The sequence below is a fragment of the Oryza glaberrima genome, chromosome 1, assembly GCF_000147395.1.
Source record: "Oryza glaberrima chromosome 1, OglaRS2, whole genome shotgun sequence".
Classification (NCBI taxonomy): domain Eukaryota; kingdom Viridiplantae; phylum Streptophyta; class Magnoliopsida; order Poales; family Poaceae; genus Oryza; species Oryza glaberrima.
Genome location: NC_068326.1, coordinates 31,993,223 through 32,006,990, shown reverse-complemented (window position 1 = coordinate 32,006,990; position 13,768 = coordinate 31,993,223). Strand labels below are relative to the sequence as shown.

The 13,768-nt window shown below is 42.1% G+C and overlaps 1 protein-coding gene across 2 annotated transcripts; it reads right to left on the bottom strand.

Annotated features, from left to right (window-relative positions):
• Positions 1 to 3,330: 3,330 nt before the first annotated feature.
• On the bottom strand, positions 3,331 to 7,780 carry LOC127760297 (uncharacterized). 2 transcript variants are annotated; one of them, XM_052284540.1, is made up of 5 exons: positions 7,513 to 7,780; positions 7,322 to 7,431; positions 6,302 to 6,422; positions 4,224 to 5,378; positions 3,331 to 4,106 (listed from the first exon to the last, which is right to left on the bottom strand). In XM_052284540.1, the coding sequence occupies exons 2-5, from the start codon at positions 7,366 to 7,368 to the stop codon at positions 3,690 to 3,692; spliced, it is 1,740 nt and encodes a 579-aa protein (XP_052140500.1). In that variant the 5' UTR covers positions 7,369 to 7,431; positions 7,513 to 7,780; the 3' UTR covers positions 3,331 to 3,689. The 2 variants fall into 2 exon arrangements, with proteins under 2 accessions (XP_052140500.1, XP_052140498.1); XM_052284538.1 differs by having other exon boundaries at positions 7,522 to 7,780.
• Between the last annotated feature and the right edge of the window lie 5,988 nt (positions 7,781 to 13,768).

Here is a 13,768-nt window from a genome sequence, read left to right as displayed (position 1 = left end):
TGGGTCTAAAGTGGAGTTGTGGAGTAGCCTAAACCCAGCCACATCTCTCTAGTTTATTTTGTGAGCTTCATCCAGTTCCGCTTCTATTTTAGGTGGTGTTGGAACTGTTTTACTAGGCTTCGCTACAGGAAAGATGAAGCTAGAGCTAGAGCCATTCCAAATAGGCCTCTAGTTATTAGATCCAATACTTACGGGATGCCATGTCTAACATCATATGTACCCATGGTAACATCAGCATGATATCTAAATACTAGATCTAATATCTACAAGGTATTATATCTATTATTGTGTTGAGTTGTGATCCAAATTCATTTGCATATAATAAAGGCCAGCTTCTGCTGGAGCGAAACGGAGGCCCGTCGTTGCCGTAGACTTGGACCGAAGCGAAGCGGAGGCTGAAGCTGGTCCATTGGGTTAACCCAATAACGTTATGCACTTGGGGACACCCGGGGGTGTGGGAGCGGAGCCTCCGCGGTACAAATCGTTATCCTTTTAAGGTTTCACTTTCATATAGACCTCTTGTAAGTCGTCGTTCAGCGTTGTAATCTCACCCTGATACAGTGAAGATATTTTGCTGGCTAGCGCACGTGGTTTTTTCTCTCCTGTTGTGGGAGAGTTTTCCACGTAAAATCTTGTCTTCTGTTATTGATCTATTGTTTTTTATCATTTATTTGCTTATCGTTTCTTAACATTACTAAAGGTAATATAGGACCTGTTCACTTTGATATCATTTTTAACCATACTATTTTTTACATTAGTTGCCAAAAAAATATCTATATTTAGTTTGTTGCCAAATTTATTAAATACATAAGAAATCCTGCCAAAAATTTTGGTATTATCAAAATTTGGTAAGGCTTATTTTGGCTACAATCTGAACAGGCCCATAGTATTTGTGACCCGTTCTAACGCACTGGCACATGCTTGGAGAGTGGCGGAATCAACTTCTGATTCTTGGCTAGCTCACCGTTCATGAACACTTCAGCAATGGTTTATCAGCCGCAATAATTGAAACATCAGCAGTAATTGAGCAATGGCATCTAATCAGCCATTGTACTGGCCTCCGGTCTGCATTTCATATGCCGGCCAGTACATATTGGACATTTTTGTACCGTCGGACAATTCAAGCCACTGTACACTGGTACGTCATTCCTGTTGCACAAATCGCGTTTGATCAATGCAACACAACGACACACGCATTGCTCGTTTGCTCCTACCGCCTTTTGGATCTGTAGCTGAGCTCCTACCGAGTGAGCTTAATTTCAGCCATTTGAGCACGGCAGAATAAAACGCATCCACTAGGGCCGTACTTAGTTTTCCCCATATTCCCAACTTTCCATCCCACCATATCACATTAAAAACTTTCCTACACACATAAATTTTTAATTTTTTTTTCCAAACTCTCAACTTTCTTCAAACTTCCGGCTTTTTTCAGGAACTAAACACACCCTAGACAAAGCGGCGGAGCCTGCGCCCGAGTTGGTCGGGCAACCACTCGGGCTTAGCTAGTAGCAGATTAGAATCCTTTGCTCAACCTAAAGATTATCAGGTTCACATGTCAGTGATGAAGGCACGATGCAGTTCACTATGGAGGATCTCAATCCGCTAGTAGCCTAGCTAATACTGATATTTATTGTCAATTTTCGAAAATCCTTATGAAATGTTGCTGAGATTCGGAAATAGTCTTTTATCATCTGAACTCAGTTGTCGTTGGTTCTGCCGGCCACTTACAGGTGTTCATCCTTTTCGGGTGGTTTGTGTATCAACCGCAGTGATTTTTTTTTCACTGACAGTCTTGCTGAGGTTCTCGTGTGAACCAGCTGGGTTCCATGCCATATTGTCAATTTGTCACCTGCTACCGTATTGACCGTCTAGCCAGAGAACAGCGTACCAATTGGCGCATTCTTTGATTTCTTCCCCCCTTTCATCTTGAGCACAGTTATTGCTGGGAATCCTAGAAGCCTACTTCAACAAATCAAGTGATTTACCATCACTTGTCTTGTGGATAGTACTAGTAGTACGTTGGTACTCTGATGGTTGGTGAACTCGTGAGAGCAACGCAAGACAGTGTTTATTGGTGCAGCTACCCGTCTTACTGACAGGGGTACATACGGAAATTAGGCAGCGGTAAATTGTAACAAGATGGAAATGACGAGGAGGTGACAATATAAGTATAAAACCAGTGCAGTTGCTAAAAATGTAAGGCCGCTTTGAATTGTAGAGAAAACATAGAAATTTTAAATTTCTAAGAAAACCTTTTAAGCAAATGATTCAATATATCCTTCCTTTTAAAATTTCTATAAAATGAAAAATGAACATGGCATCTTGAGACGTGTAATCAGACGATGGAAAGGCTATGCTATGACATAAAAGGACATGGCAAAGTTTGCACCCCGTGGTCCGTAGATTGGTGGTTAGAGCTAGCCTACAGATTATATCAAATAATCTACTTTTTCTATCATCTTGCCTATGTAGGCTATTCTACACTCTAATATATGATCAGTTGCAACTTGCAAACTTCGATCTAACCAAAAAAAAAAAAAGGGAGTTCTGCCTTTTACCTTCTCTAAAAGGTAATCATCCTGTATGTCTATTTATCGGCAGCCCTTCTCGAGAACCTCAACATAATAAGAAGATTATAGACATTCCTAAATTAAGTGCCAATGGTTACAGTCGACGATGTAATTTAGCACGGGCTCAAATCATGTACTGCGGACAAAAATGTCATTTTACTGTTCACGGTAACTTCGACCTTTTGACTCTAGCAGGTGCCAACAGAAATCATTTTCTCAGATTAGAAGAAAAACTGACATCGTTGGCCTACCTTCTGCTGACAACGACATGAAATTTACGTGTTTATCTAACTTTGCCGCTATGTCTCTCCAAAAATGGCAAAACGAATCAATTCGCCAACTAACGCATACTCCTACCTGAAACCTGAAATCTATATGAGGAAAAAACAAACATATCATAGCTTAATCAGGTGAATACCCAAAGCTTTTAGCAAGAGGCTATTGGTTTAGGACAGAAGTAAACTCCAATGAGAAGAAGCCCCTACCCTAGTAAACTATTCCTCGAGCAAACAAAAAGAATTCCAGATTTTGGGAACTGTTCTAACTCGAAAGATATTGTACACACATACAGATTAGAAAAGCACAATTTGCAGTTACTAATTTTACAGCGACCAGTAGAGTTTCTCATAGGGTCCACCAGCTGCCTCAGAGTACAGACCCTCGTATGCTCCTGCAGAGGACCACTAGTTGACCTGACTGGATCCCAAGCAAAACATTTGCATTAGATAAATCACATATACAGTTGCTTCAAAGAGGGCAGTAACCAGTAAGCATCCAAGTGAAACACATACTGTATTCCTCAAATATAAGAACATGGTACAGCCCAGTCAAGATGTTTGAAAATCGCGTATGGTAATCCTCACAATAACCGTAGAGGGATAAAAAGAGAAACTATATCGTGCTCTGACACTTGGATTTCAGTACAGCGATAACTCAAAATCGAATCTCCAGGTATTTATGGAGTACTACTTCAAAACATAAACCCCACAATCTTATCTTTCAGAAGATTCATGAAAAGATGGGGGAAATGGACAACCACACAGAAAGATATAACCGCATACAACTTGCAACTACTAATTGTAAACATAACGAGGAACGAGATTTTACAGCTAATAACCATCATAGTGGACCAAATGGCTCTGGGAGCGGCTCAAACCGGTGATCAAACACTGGGCTCTGGTCAGATTTGTCATCAACGTTGTGCAACCAGTTCGTGTTCGTTATGTCCTCCCTCAACAACAATGCCTCATACCGTGCAGTGGTATACAGATCTAGTTCACTCAGTGTCTCCTTAGTTCCAATGCTTTCCCTGTCTGGAGAACCAGTTGAGCTGCCACCGTTGTTTGAAAGAGTTCCGTTCGAATCTCCAGAGAAGTGTCCATTGATGCTGCCATTGTCAGTAAAATGACAATCGCCATATAAACTGAGATGAGCGGGATCAGACATTCGAGCTGACCGGACCTTCGCACCGGCAGAGCGAATGCTAGGCGGGAATAGAGATGCACCACGAATACCACCCAGGTTTTGTCGAATGTCCTATTTATAGACAAGAACTGTTCAGTTTCTTCTGGAGATGTTACAGTAACTAAAATACATCAAATAAAAGTAAGCAGGTCATGTTTACTGTCATGTAAAATGAGGAATGTAACATACCATATGCTTGATTGCCATGTCAAGTGACTTCCTTGATATTGTCCTACCAAAGCCATTATCTGTGCCCGTGATAGACCGTAATGGTTTAGTATGTTGGCCTTCCACAGCAGACCCCTCGGACTGTCTGCTTTGGTGTCCATTTGTAAGAGAAGATACCCTAGATGGTGCATCAGGAAATTTACTACGCGTAATAGCAGGCACAGTCATCTTTTTTACAGGAGCTGAGCGAACTTGTTCAGCATTTGGGGCTGACTTGGGTCCCAAACCCACTCCTGGGCGTGCTCTACCAGCAGATAGTGGCCGTTGTGGTAGCTTAGTCCTTAGGTTTGGTGGAGTTTCACTTGGAAAATCAGGAATATCTAACGGCCTGACTGGAGCTCGTGCACGTGAATTTGGGGAACTTGGACGAGATGATGGTGCAGAAGAAGGTGCTGAACTTCGACCATTACTGGTTACAGGCCGCCCGATGGATGTTATGTTATTGCTGCCAAATATCCTCCCAACAGAAGGTGAGTGGCCAGCCAGTGGGGCTGATGAACGTGTGATAGGCTGACGCGTAGGTGTAGATGAACGAGAGCTAGAGCGGCTGACTGAAGGAACTGTACTTGTGGAAGAGGAGGTCCGACTAATTGTACTAGTTCTTCCAGAGGATGAACTAGGACGACTTGCTGCAGAACTTGTACTTGAAGATGAATTGGACATGATACGAGGCCGAGAGGTTGGAGTTGATGGTCTCGAGTTTTGTGCAGATGTTGTTTTGGCAATAGTTGAGGTGGACATAGTGTTGGGTACAGAAGATCTAGTTTTGACTGGAGTAGAAGGACGAGTTTTATTTGGAGTAGATGGCCGAGGTTTGACTGGAGTAGATGGCCGAGGTTTCACTGGAGTAGATGGACGGGTTTTAGTTGGAGTAGAGGGCCGTGTTGGTACTTGACGTGAAGCTGGAACTGATGGCTTTGATGAAGAAAGAGTGCTAGTCCTCTTGCTTGGAGTTGTAGGTGGCGAACAGACAGAGGAAATGCTTGCATTGACAACTGATGACCTGTTGTTGCTGGAAATAAGAGTAGATTGGATTGAAGGGCGAGAGACAGAGTTACTCCGTGCTGGCCTAGTTGGTACTGTGGAATGCCCATTCTCTGTTTCAGGAATGGAAAGCTGCAATAAACATGCAGCACATTTCTGTTAATTATGAGCATCAACACATGGCTGGCTGAGCAAATAGTAGATTTGAAGAAACAGGTCATACAGCTAAAGCATGTATCAATGGTTATATGATAAGTGGTGCAATATTATTACAATATTATATTGCTAACTAGATGGAACTTGATTGCTTCCCAAAAACAAATTACAATTCATTGTAGACAAAAATGTATTACTGACTACTGCAGATTGTACACTTTGCACTATATGAATATGAGCAAACATGTAATAACGTGAAATACTCCAAATTTACATGATTACAACCCAATAATACAGCAAATCACGGTAGCATTGGTGACTATCTGTTTTCAACATCCTATGATGGTATTGACAGATCACCTGGTTCATCAAGCCTTTTTCTTATAACTCCTTTTGCATGAAACGTAAGATTGGCATTCAGTTGTCAATAAAAAGGCAAGTTAAAGGATTACCATGCCTTTCTACTATTGTTGCCTAAACAGAATTCAAACAAGTATTGTTCTTAGCGCTAGTTGCAGCACCTAACAACCTACCAATGCAGGCGATGTGCACTGAAACAGTTATTGCAATTATAATGTGACTAGGTGCATTCTAAAATTTGGAAAATCACTCTGGCGAACATAATTTTCTTTCAACTAGTTTATTTTGGTGGGCAATGCATGGTAGGGTTTTCAAACATCAAAAATCATTTCCACTTTCCAGTTCAGAGTTATATTACTTCATTATCCTCTTATGCAAGAAAACCGACCTGGATGGCTGAATTCAAATGCCAATGAGGCATTGAATTCAATACAAGGAAAAAAACATCTACTATGCTCTTGGAACATAGTAGACTGCTTGAATAAAAAGAATCTCGAAACACTTGCATGTAAAAAAAATTTGAAGAAAATAGCACCAACCCTTGATGCTCTAGTGGTTGAGGATGATCTAGTAGTAATGCGTTTAGGGACATCTGAGGATGGAGCTTTCTCCACAACCTCCAGTATAGGAGCATGAGGTGATCCTGGGGGAGTCAGAAGCCTGAAGAAATATTCCAATGTTATGCAAGTCATAGAAGATCAGACCAATAAAAATTAGATAACTTGGTCATAGAACAGATGACACATAAATAATGGAAAGGCATATCCTTTGGTGACACGAAGCACTCCCGTTTTGTGGCAAGCCCATAGACGTGACATCCAAATCGGCCTTATCACCACAATAGTGGAATGTGATGAAAGTCAACTAAAGTGTAGCAGTAGTTATTTCAACTAAACTTGCAATTAAAATGTCTGGTCATTGTAATTCCCAGTGGGTGGCTGGGTGCTGGTGTAATTCAGTTTCAGAAATTTCACAAAAGAGTTATAGAATTCATTTGAACTATTGAAATTATCCTATAATACGAGCCAGTATAAAACATCCTAAAGTTAGCAATGCTATTTGCCTGCCGAATTTTTTTTCCCTTTCCAATATAGAGAAGACATTACTTGAGGTCCAACGCTTTGCTCTTCAAGCTAGGAAGGAGCCCACAGACCAAACAATACAGTCACCTACTTGTCTTTGCTGTCAACGAAACTAATTCCCTAACTAAACCAAGTAGCATCCGTACATGGCCAATCTTAAAACCGGAAACAATCGCAGTCAGCAGAACTCAACCTAAATACACCAAATCATGATTTCCCTGGGATGATACCACTGATTCCTCGGATAAACAAGCACCATTCATTCACCTAACCACAAGCACGATAAGTATAACGTCGTCCAAGTTTAACCAATAAAACGCCCCCAAAATAAATTTCAAACGCGGCATTGCCACCAGCTACTCCAAATTAGAGAAACGGCTTACCCAACTTAGCACAACGGGTTCACCAATTGCAGCAAACATGAAATCGACGCAAAATTCAGAAAACCAAATAAGTAAGGAGAAACCAGTCAATTACCAGTCGTAGTCATGCTTCCCGATCTCCGTGTCCAGCAAGTCCTCCATCTCAAACCCACCACTTCAGACTCCCAAAACCCCCCAAACCAGATCGATGCGATACGACGATGCCTGCAACCGCAAAACCGGATGAGACCGATAACAACCGCAAGCCACCCGAACTCGACATCACTCTGTTGCTCTTGCTCCTACCCTCCCTACCTCCCGTCGAAGCGGCGCGCCGCGAGAGGGGATGGGAATCCCCGGCGGCGCGGGACTTGGAACGACCGCGGTGAGGGAGTAGGTCAGTCCCCCTCCCCTCCCCTCCGCCTCCTTCCTCACGCCGACGCGGAAGCTTCCAGAAGCTTCCGTGCCCGAGCCCTCCTGGACTTTGCTTGTGGCGGTAGGCTGCGCGCGCGAGAGAGAGAGAGGCAGACACCGCGAGGAGGCGGGGAGAGAAGAGGAGGGAAGAAGAGGAATGCGTGTGAGCCGCGCCGTGAAATTTTCTCCTCTTTCATTCTTTCTTTCTTTTTTTTTCCCAATTTTGTCCCTTTCGCTTTCGAAACGCTGGGCGGTAAAAACACCGGGCCCCCCGTGACCTTCACGCGATTTTTTCTTACACGTGGGCCCACCGCCCGTGTGGGCCCGGCCGTCAGTGGGCGAGAGGTGGGAGGTGTGGGGGATTAGAATAGGCGGTAAGTCTGGAAAAGTCGGCGGCGTCGTTGCTCGGATAGAGGAGACGTGTCGGGCTCGATGTGTCGCATCGCGAGGGGGAGTGGTGAAGGAGAGAACGTCATGGTGGGGCCCATTTGTCAGTGGGTGGGCCCACGTGCCGTAGCAGCGAGGCCCGGTCAAAGTTGGGATGTTGGGGGTAGATTAGGGCATGTTCAATGGTAGAGACGGGTATGGTCTCTTAAACAATACAAGATTATTTAGAGGCCATGTTTTTATAATAGTTGAGACGACAAAGGCTCTAATCATTAACTCATAAAATATTTCTTTTGTTAATATTCTTTTCATATTTATATCCTCATGCAACCATATTTCCATATTATAGTGACTAAGAGTCGTTGTTAAGCTGTTGTCATACATAACAATGATGTTTTGTCTCTCCTTTTTCTCTTTCCTCCATATCAACAAGTATTTATAATTAACAACGCTAAAAAACCATTATTAACAGCTATTGTACATGCCCTTAGATCAGATCGCTGGTCCGAGCGGGCGGGCTCGGGTGTTCTCACGGTCAAAACCTCCCAAAATCTAAAGATTCAAGGTTTGCCATTATCTGGTGGCGATGATTAGTCAAAGATGATTCGCTCGGTTGTTTAGGTTAGCAGTATCTCCGTACTCATAAAGAAAATCATTTAGGACAATATTTAATTCAAATCTTAAAAATATAAATCATAAATAACTCTTAAGCTGTTGAGTTTGAAAATGTATGTAAAAGTTATATGAATAGATTTATCTTAAAAGATATTTTTATAAAAGCATACATATATCACTTTTCAATAAATATTTTTATAGAAATAAAAAGTTAAAAGTTGTGTTTTAGAGACGTGTCGTTGTCCAGAACGATTTCCTTCGTGAGTATGGATGATTACGCCCTAAAGCATTGGTCCCCACGCAACAAAAATGTACTAAGTTCGGTTGCTTTGCATGACTTGATTGTTCAACTAATTAAACGAACACAGGTTCTCATGTCGTAAATTTTGCATTTGGTAGGCTTGCGCTTTACTCCCTCCGTAAAAAAAAAAACAAACCCTGAATTTTCGTGTCCAACTTTGACTGTCCATCTGATATAACTTTATTTTATAATTCGTATTTTTATTATTGTTACATGATAAAACATGATTAATATTTTATACGTGACTTGTTTTTTTAATTTTTTTATAATTTTTTTAAATAAGACGGACGGTCAAATGTTGGGCACGAAAATTAGGGTTTGTCTTTCTTTTCTTTTCTTTTCTTTTTTTTTTTTTTACGGAGGGAGTACGTGTTTGTACATCACCGCATCTGGTTGGATAGCCGCATGGCCGCGTGTCCACGGCTGAACCGAAGCGAGCGAGTCGGCAGGGCACGTAATACGCATTGCACGCACCGACGCACGGTAGTTGGCCGGTGGCGATCGATCGAAATCGGTAGCTGCCGCGTCACGAGACACGTACTAGTACTCAGTTAGCTTATCATGGGTCGTCGTCGTCGTATCCCGCATGCGTCGGCGTCGCCCAGCGTCGCGGCGAGTTTTCATGTACACGGAGGCGAACGTTATCGTACAGCGCTTAATTAGCCCGAAGAACTAAACGAGAAAATATTGGACGTATATATATGCATGCAACTGTTTATCTATCGCGCACACATGTACAGGACGGGGACGCTACAGTTTTGTGCGTACGTTCGTAAGTTCGTTGGGGTTAGTTAGTTAATCAATTAAGGCTTTTATTAAGAGCAGGGCAGGTAAGAGCAACGACCGGTTGTAATGGTTAGTAATGGCGGGATCGATCGATCGGGCTTTCATTTACTAGGGCTCAGCGCCCTCTCGTGAAGCACGGATATGTAGCTATAGCTCGATCGAGTTGACACGCATTGATGCATTCGAGCAATCCGCTAGTGGCACACATGAACATTCGTCGTGGTCGCAGCACGCATACGCTGTCACATGCATGCCGTTGCATCTTATGATCGATATACATCTTATCGCGAGTTTACATGCGTGCCACCCGGCCCGGGGCCCGGTGGTCCGACCCTAGTTACTCTTACTCCCGGGATGAACCCATGCCATGCGTGGCCACTGGCCAGCTAGCGTTTCCCTCTGCCTGAGGGTGACAAGGTAACGGCAGCTGCGTTTCCCTCTGCCCAGCTCGTCGTACGTTTGGACTGTGGACCTTCCGTTCGGATGAACCGGGAATCATTATTTCGCTTATAGCCGTTTATTAGTAACATTAATCACTTTTATATAGTAATAGTACTGTTTTTTTAAAAATAATAAAATCGACTCCAAAATTAAGTTTACAAATACAAAATTTGTAAGCATATGTATAACAAAAACCATAGACTCTTCGAATTGCACCATTACCAACCATGCTAAGTTTCTTGCTATATTGAGCTGGTGAATAGAATTTTATTCAATCAGGTCATATTTTTCTTTTTGAGGGAAATTTATCAGGTCATAATTATTGCTTAAATCACATTCCTTTCAACAGAGATAAGCATGGTGTTAAGTACTCCACAAAGGTTGCAGATTGGGCCGGTACGGCATCCCACCAAAAGCTTTTGGCCCAAGGGAGTTCAAGTGGAGGAACAAGAGTTGTAGTTCCAGGAGTTTATCGTACAAAAACATCTTCCTCTTCTACATCTTCATTCCCTAACATGTAGTAACTTCTAGAACGTGTATCCTCCTTTTTCTCAAGCTCCCCTCAAACATCTGATTGTGTTGAAACACTATTGCTCCATTGTGAACTGTGAAGTGATTGGCGTCCTAGAATGTTGGTCATGGATTGTCAAAATCTCATCTGTTTTGGTGGAAAGGTCTGTTTGCGGTGCTTCAGGTAACAAAAGCTACCTCAAACAAACGATTTATTTGTTTTCATTCAGATTATACAGAATAAATAAAATAAAATAAAAACTAGAAGTCAAAAGCTAAGTTTCCTAGCTTCTCCAAAATTTTTGAAGCTAGCTACTTACTGTTTCTTGAAATGCTTCCCAAAAATCACTTTATATCTCATCTGTCTCGGTCTCTCAGACCAGAGGTAAAGATCATGTGCTTGTGTAATGTAGCACATGCTATAGGGTTTTCTGTTTACTTAACTGTTTAAAGGCCTAAATTATTCCTAAAATAGTAAAAGGTGAAAGGTACAGTTATCGACTTACAAATTATAGTATATGCCAGTGTGAACAATATGGGATACCATTCCAAGCTACTTCTTCTGTCCACAAATATAAATGTTAAATTGTAATTAAATCAACACTTTGACTGTCAGCAAAATCATAAAGATTGATGACTAGATTTACCGTAAAACAAACTATCATAATTACTAATATATAACTATTCATGCTTCTTAAAAAAGAATATACAACTCATTCTATGAGAGAGTAGAACTGTATAAAAAGAAGGCAAACCATATAATGGTAGTGCTTTGCAAAAAAAAAAGTGCCCACCTACACCACATCCAATTCCCCCTCAATCATATCCGCTCAACATTGATCTAACGGTCTAGAATCGCTACCCTTGGTAGCAATCCAAGACTCGAAATGTACTTCGTTTTTCTGTTTTCTATTTGAAACAAGGATGTACTTGATATAGCGAACAATACGAGGGGTCTTCTTGCAAAACGGTATCTGGAAACCACATGAATTCCGCCTCTATCATAACCGCCCAATGCTAATCGAACGGCTCGTGATCGCGACCACTGGTTGCGACCTAGCCGGCCGCGCCGCCCTCTGAGCCGCCGCCGGTCTCGTCGCCGCCTCGCCGGCGCACTGTCCCCCTCCCCCCTGGCCGCCGGCGGCGGCGATTATGGCTTAGATTTGCACCTCGCCGCTTCCAATAGTGACCTCAGCAAGAAGAACCGAAGAGCAGCCGCCGTGCAAGAAGACGACCTGAAGCTCCGTCTAGTCCGAGTACACGCTGGGATGGGGCAATGCAACCTCGTACCATCCTTTTCATCATTTTTCTCACTGAACTTCTGCGTTGTGTTCTTGATTGAAACTCATAGGGCGATATTAGAAAGGTGATTATTATTATTTCTTTGAGGGGAAGAAAGGTGATTATTTTGTAGAGTGAACTTGGAAGAGCTCCAGAACCAGGGGCCTGTCAGAGCACTCGTGGAGAATGTGGTTCAGGCTTCGATTCAGAGAGGCATTGGCGACATTACGTTGTCTCTGCTGACAGCCAAGGTGCAATCCTTAAACTCACTGATATCATCAGATATTTGTAAAGGCAAACCTTAGACTTGTGATTAATGGAATCCTATTCATTCCGGTTCTTCTTTTTTTTTTTGGCCTGTTGACATGTTCATCTCAATTGGCTTTGCGATAGGTGGCCATATCAGAACTTGTGATTATCTTAGAGAGAAGCATGTCCATGTAGCATTTAACCTCTGAAAACAGAACACTTGCTCTGTGTTACAAAGTAGAGAGAGAATCCAATGCAAAACCCATTGCCACATATATCTGAATACTTTGTCCTAATGTGCACGTACTTGTTTTCCTTTTATCCTTGTAAATAAATTTTATTTCTTTTAATGGAAAAAATACGCTCTTTGCGTATTCCCCTTTTTTTAATGTGCACGTACTGTGTTGATGAACATCTGAATATCCCAGCTGTCCGTGTCAGATCTTTTTTTTTTTAACGCATCCGTGTCAGATCATCAGAAGTACAAAATCCTATGCCTGTGTAAACTAGCACTTGGTTTGCCGTTAAAATCAAGCATTTAAAAGGTTATAATATGATTCCTCTTAACTGAAAGCTACAGCTACTAACTTGCAGATTGCAATGGGCATGGCAAGTGTGAACTGCTGTTGCACTGGGATGATCCCATTCAGCTATATACCAGCGGTTTAGCAGTAACTGCTCTATTAAGATAATGCCAGCAAAAAGATGAGCAGAACATCAGCATCAGACCCACCGGTGTCGTCGACGTTTAAAAGTAAGCCAGCCACAATCTTCCTCTGTTCCCTACCTTCAATTTCCTAGCTACTTTCTAATGGTGACATTGATCTGACCATATCATCACCACATCAGGATTAGTATAATCATCTTCAGAACCGTTTCCTCTTGGTTGTATCACCCAATTTGGAGGACAAGTGTTATATTTTACTGCCTTTTTTCTGTTGCTGAGAATATGCAAGATCATCGCGTATCTCACTACAAGAAAAGGTGAAGAGGCGAAAGATAGATGCCCCAAATCCACTTACAAAACTGGTAAAGTCTGCACTTTTTACCGTCGTCGGTGTGAAGCTGCAATCTGCAGTCAAACTCGCGTGCTCTTTGACAGATTTAAAGTGATTAAGCACTCCAATCTTATGGTTATCCATTCTGCACTTTTCTTTCGCAGGTTAGTCGCGTTGTGTTGGTTGTATGTACCAATCAGTGAAGATACCGTGCCATGGATCATAGGCAAGTGAACAATTTTTTTCTCTAAAGAAGCTTCGCAAGTGAAAAATGGAATAGCTAATCTCTGAAGAACAGTTGGGTTTCAGAAGCATATCAGTTTCCCCGAAGATATTAAGCAGTTGAGGTAAGTTAACCAACCCGGGCCATCCAGAAGCAGCTGCGAAACACAGACGTATCCATCTTGAGTATTAATAAAAAATTGACTTATAATCTTGGTTTTATTCTACACGGTTGTTATCAAATCTGCACCATGAAAACGAAATGAAACATCTGTCTGAGGGAGATGAAACATCTACACGATTGAAATATCTTCCAAGCTACTCTTCTTCTGAACATTTGTTGTACTCTAGTTGCAGC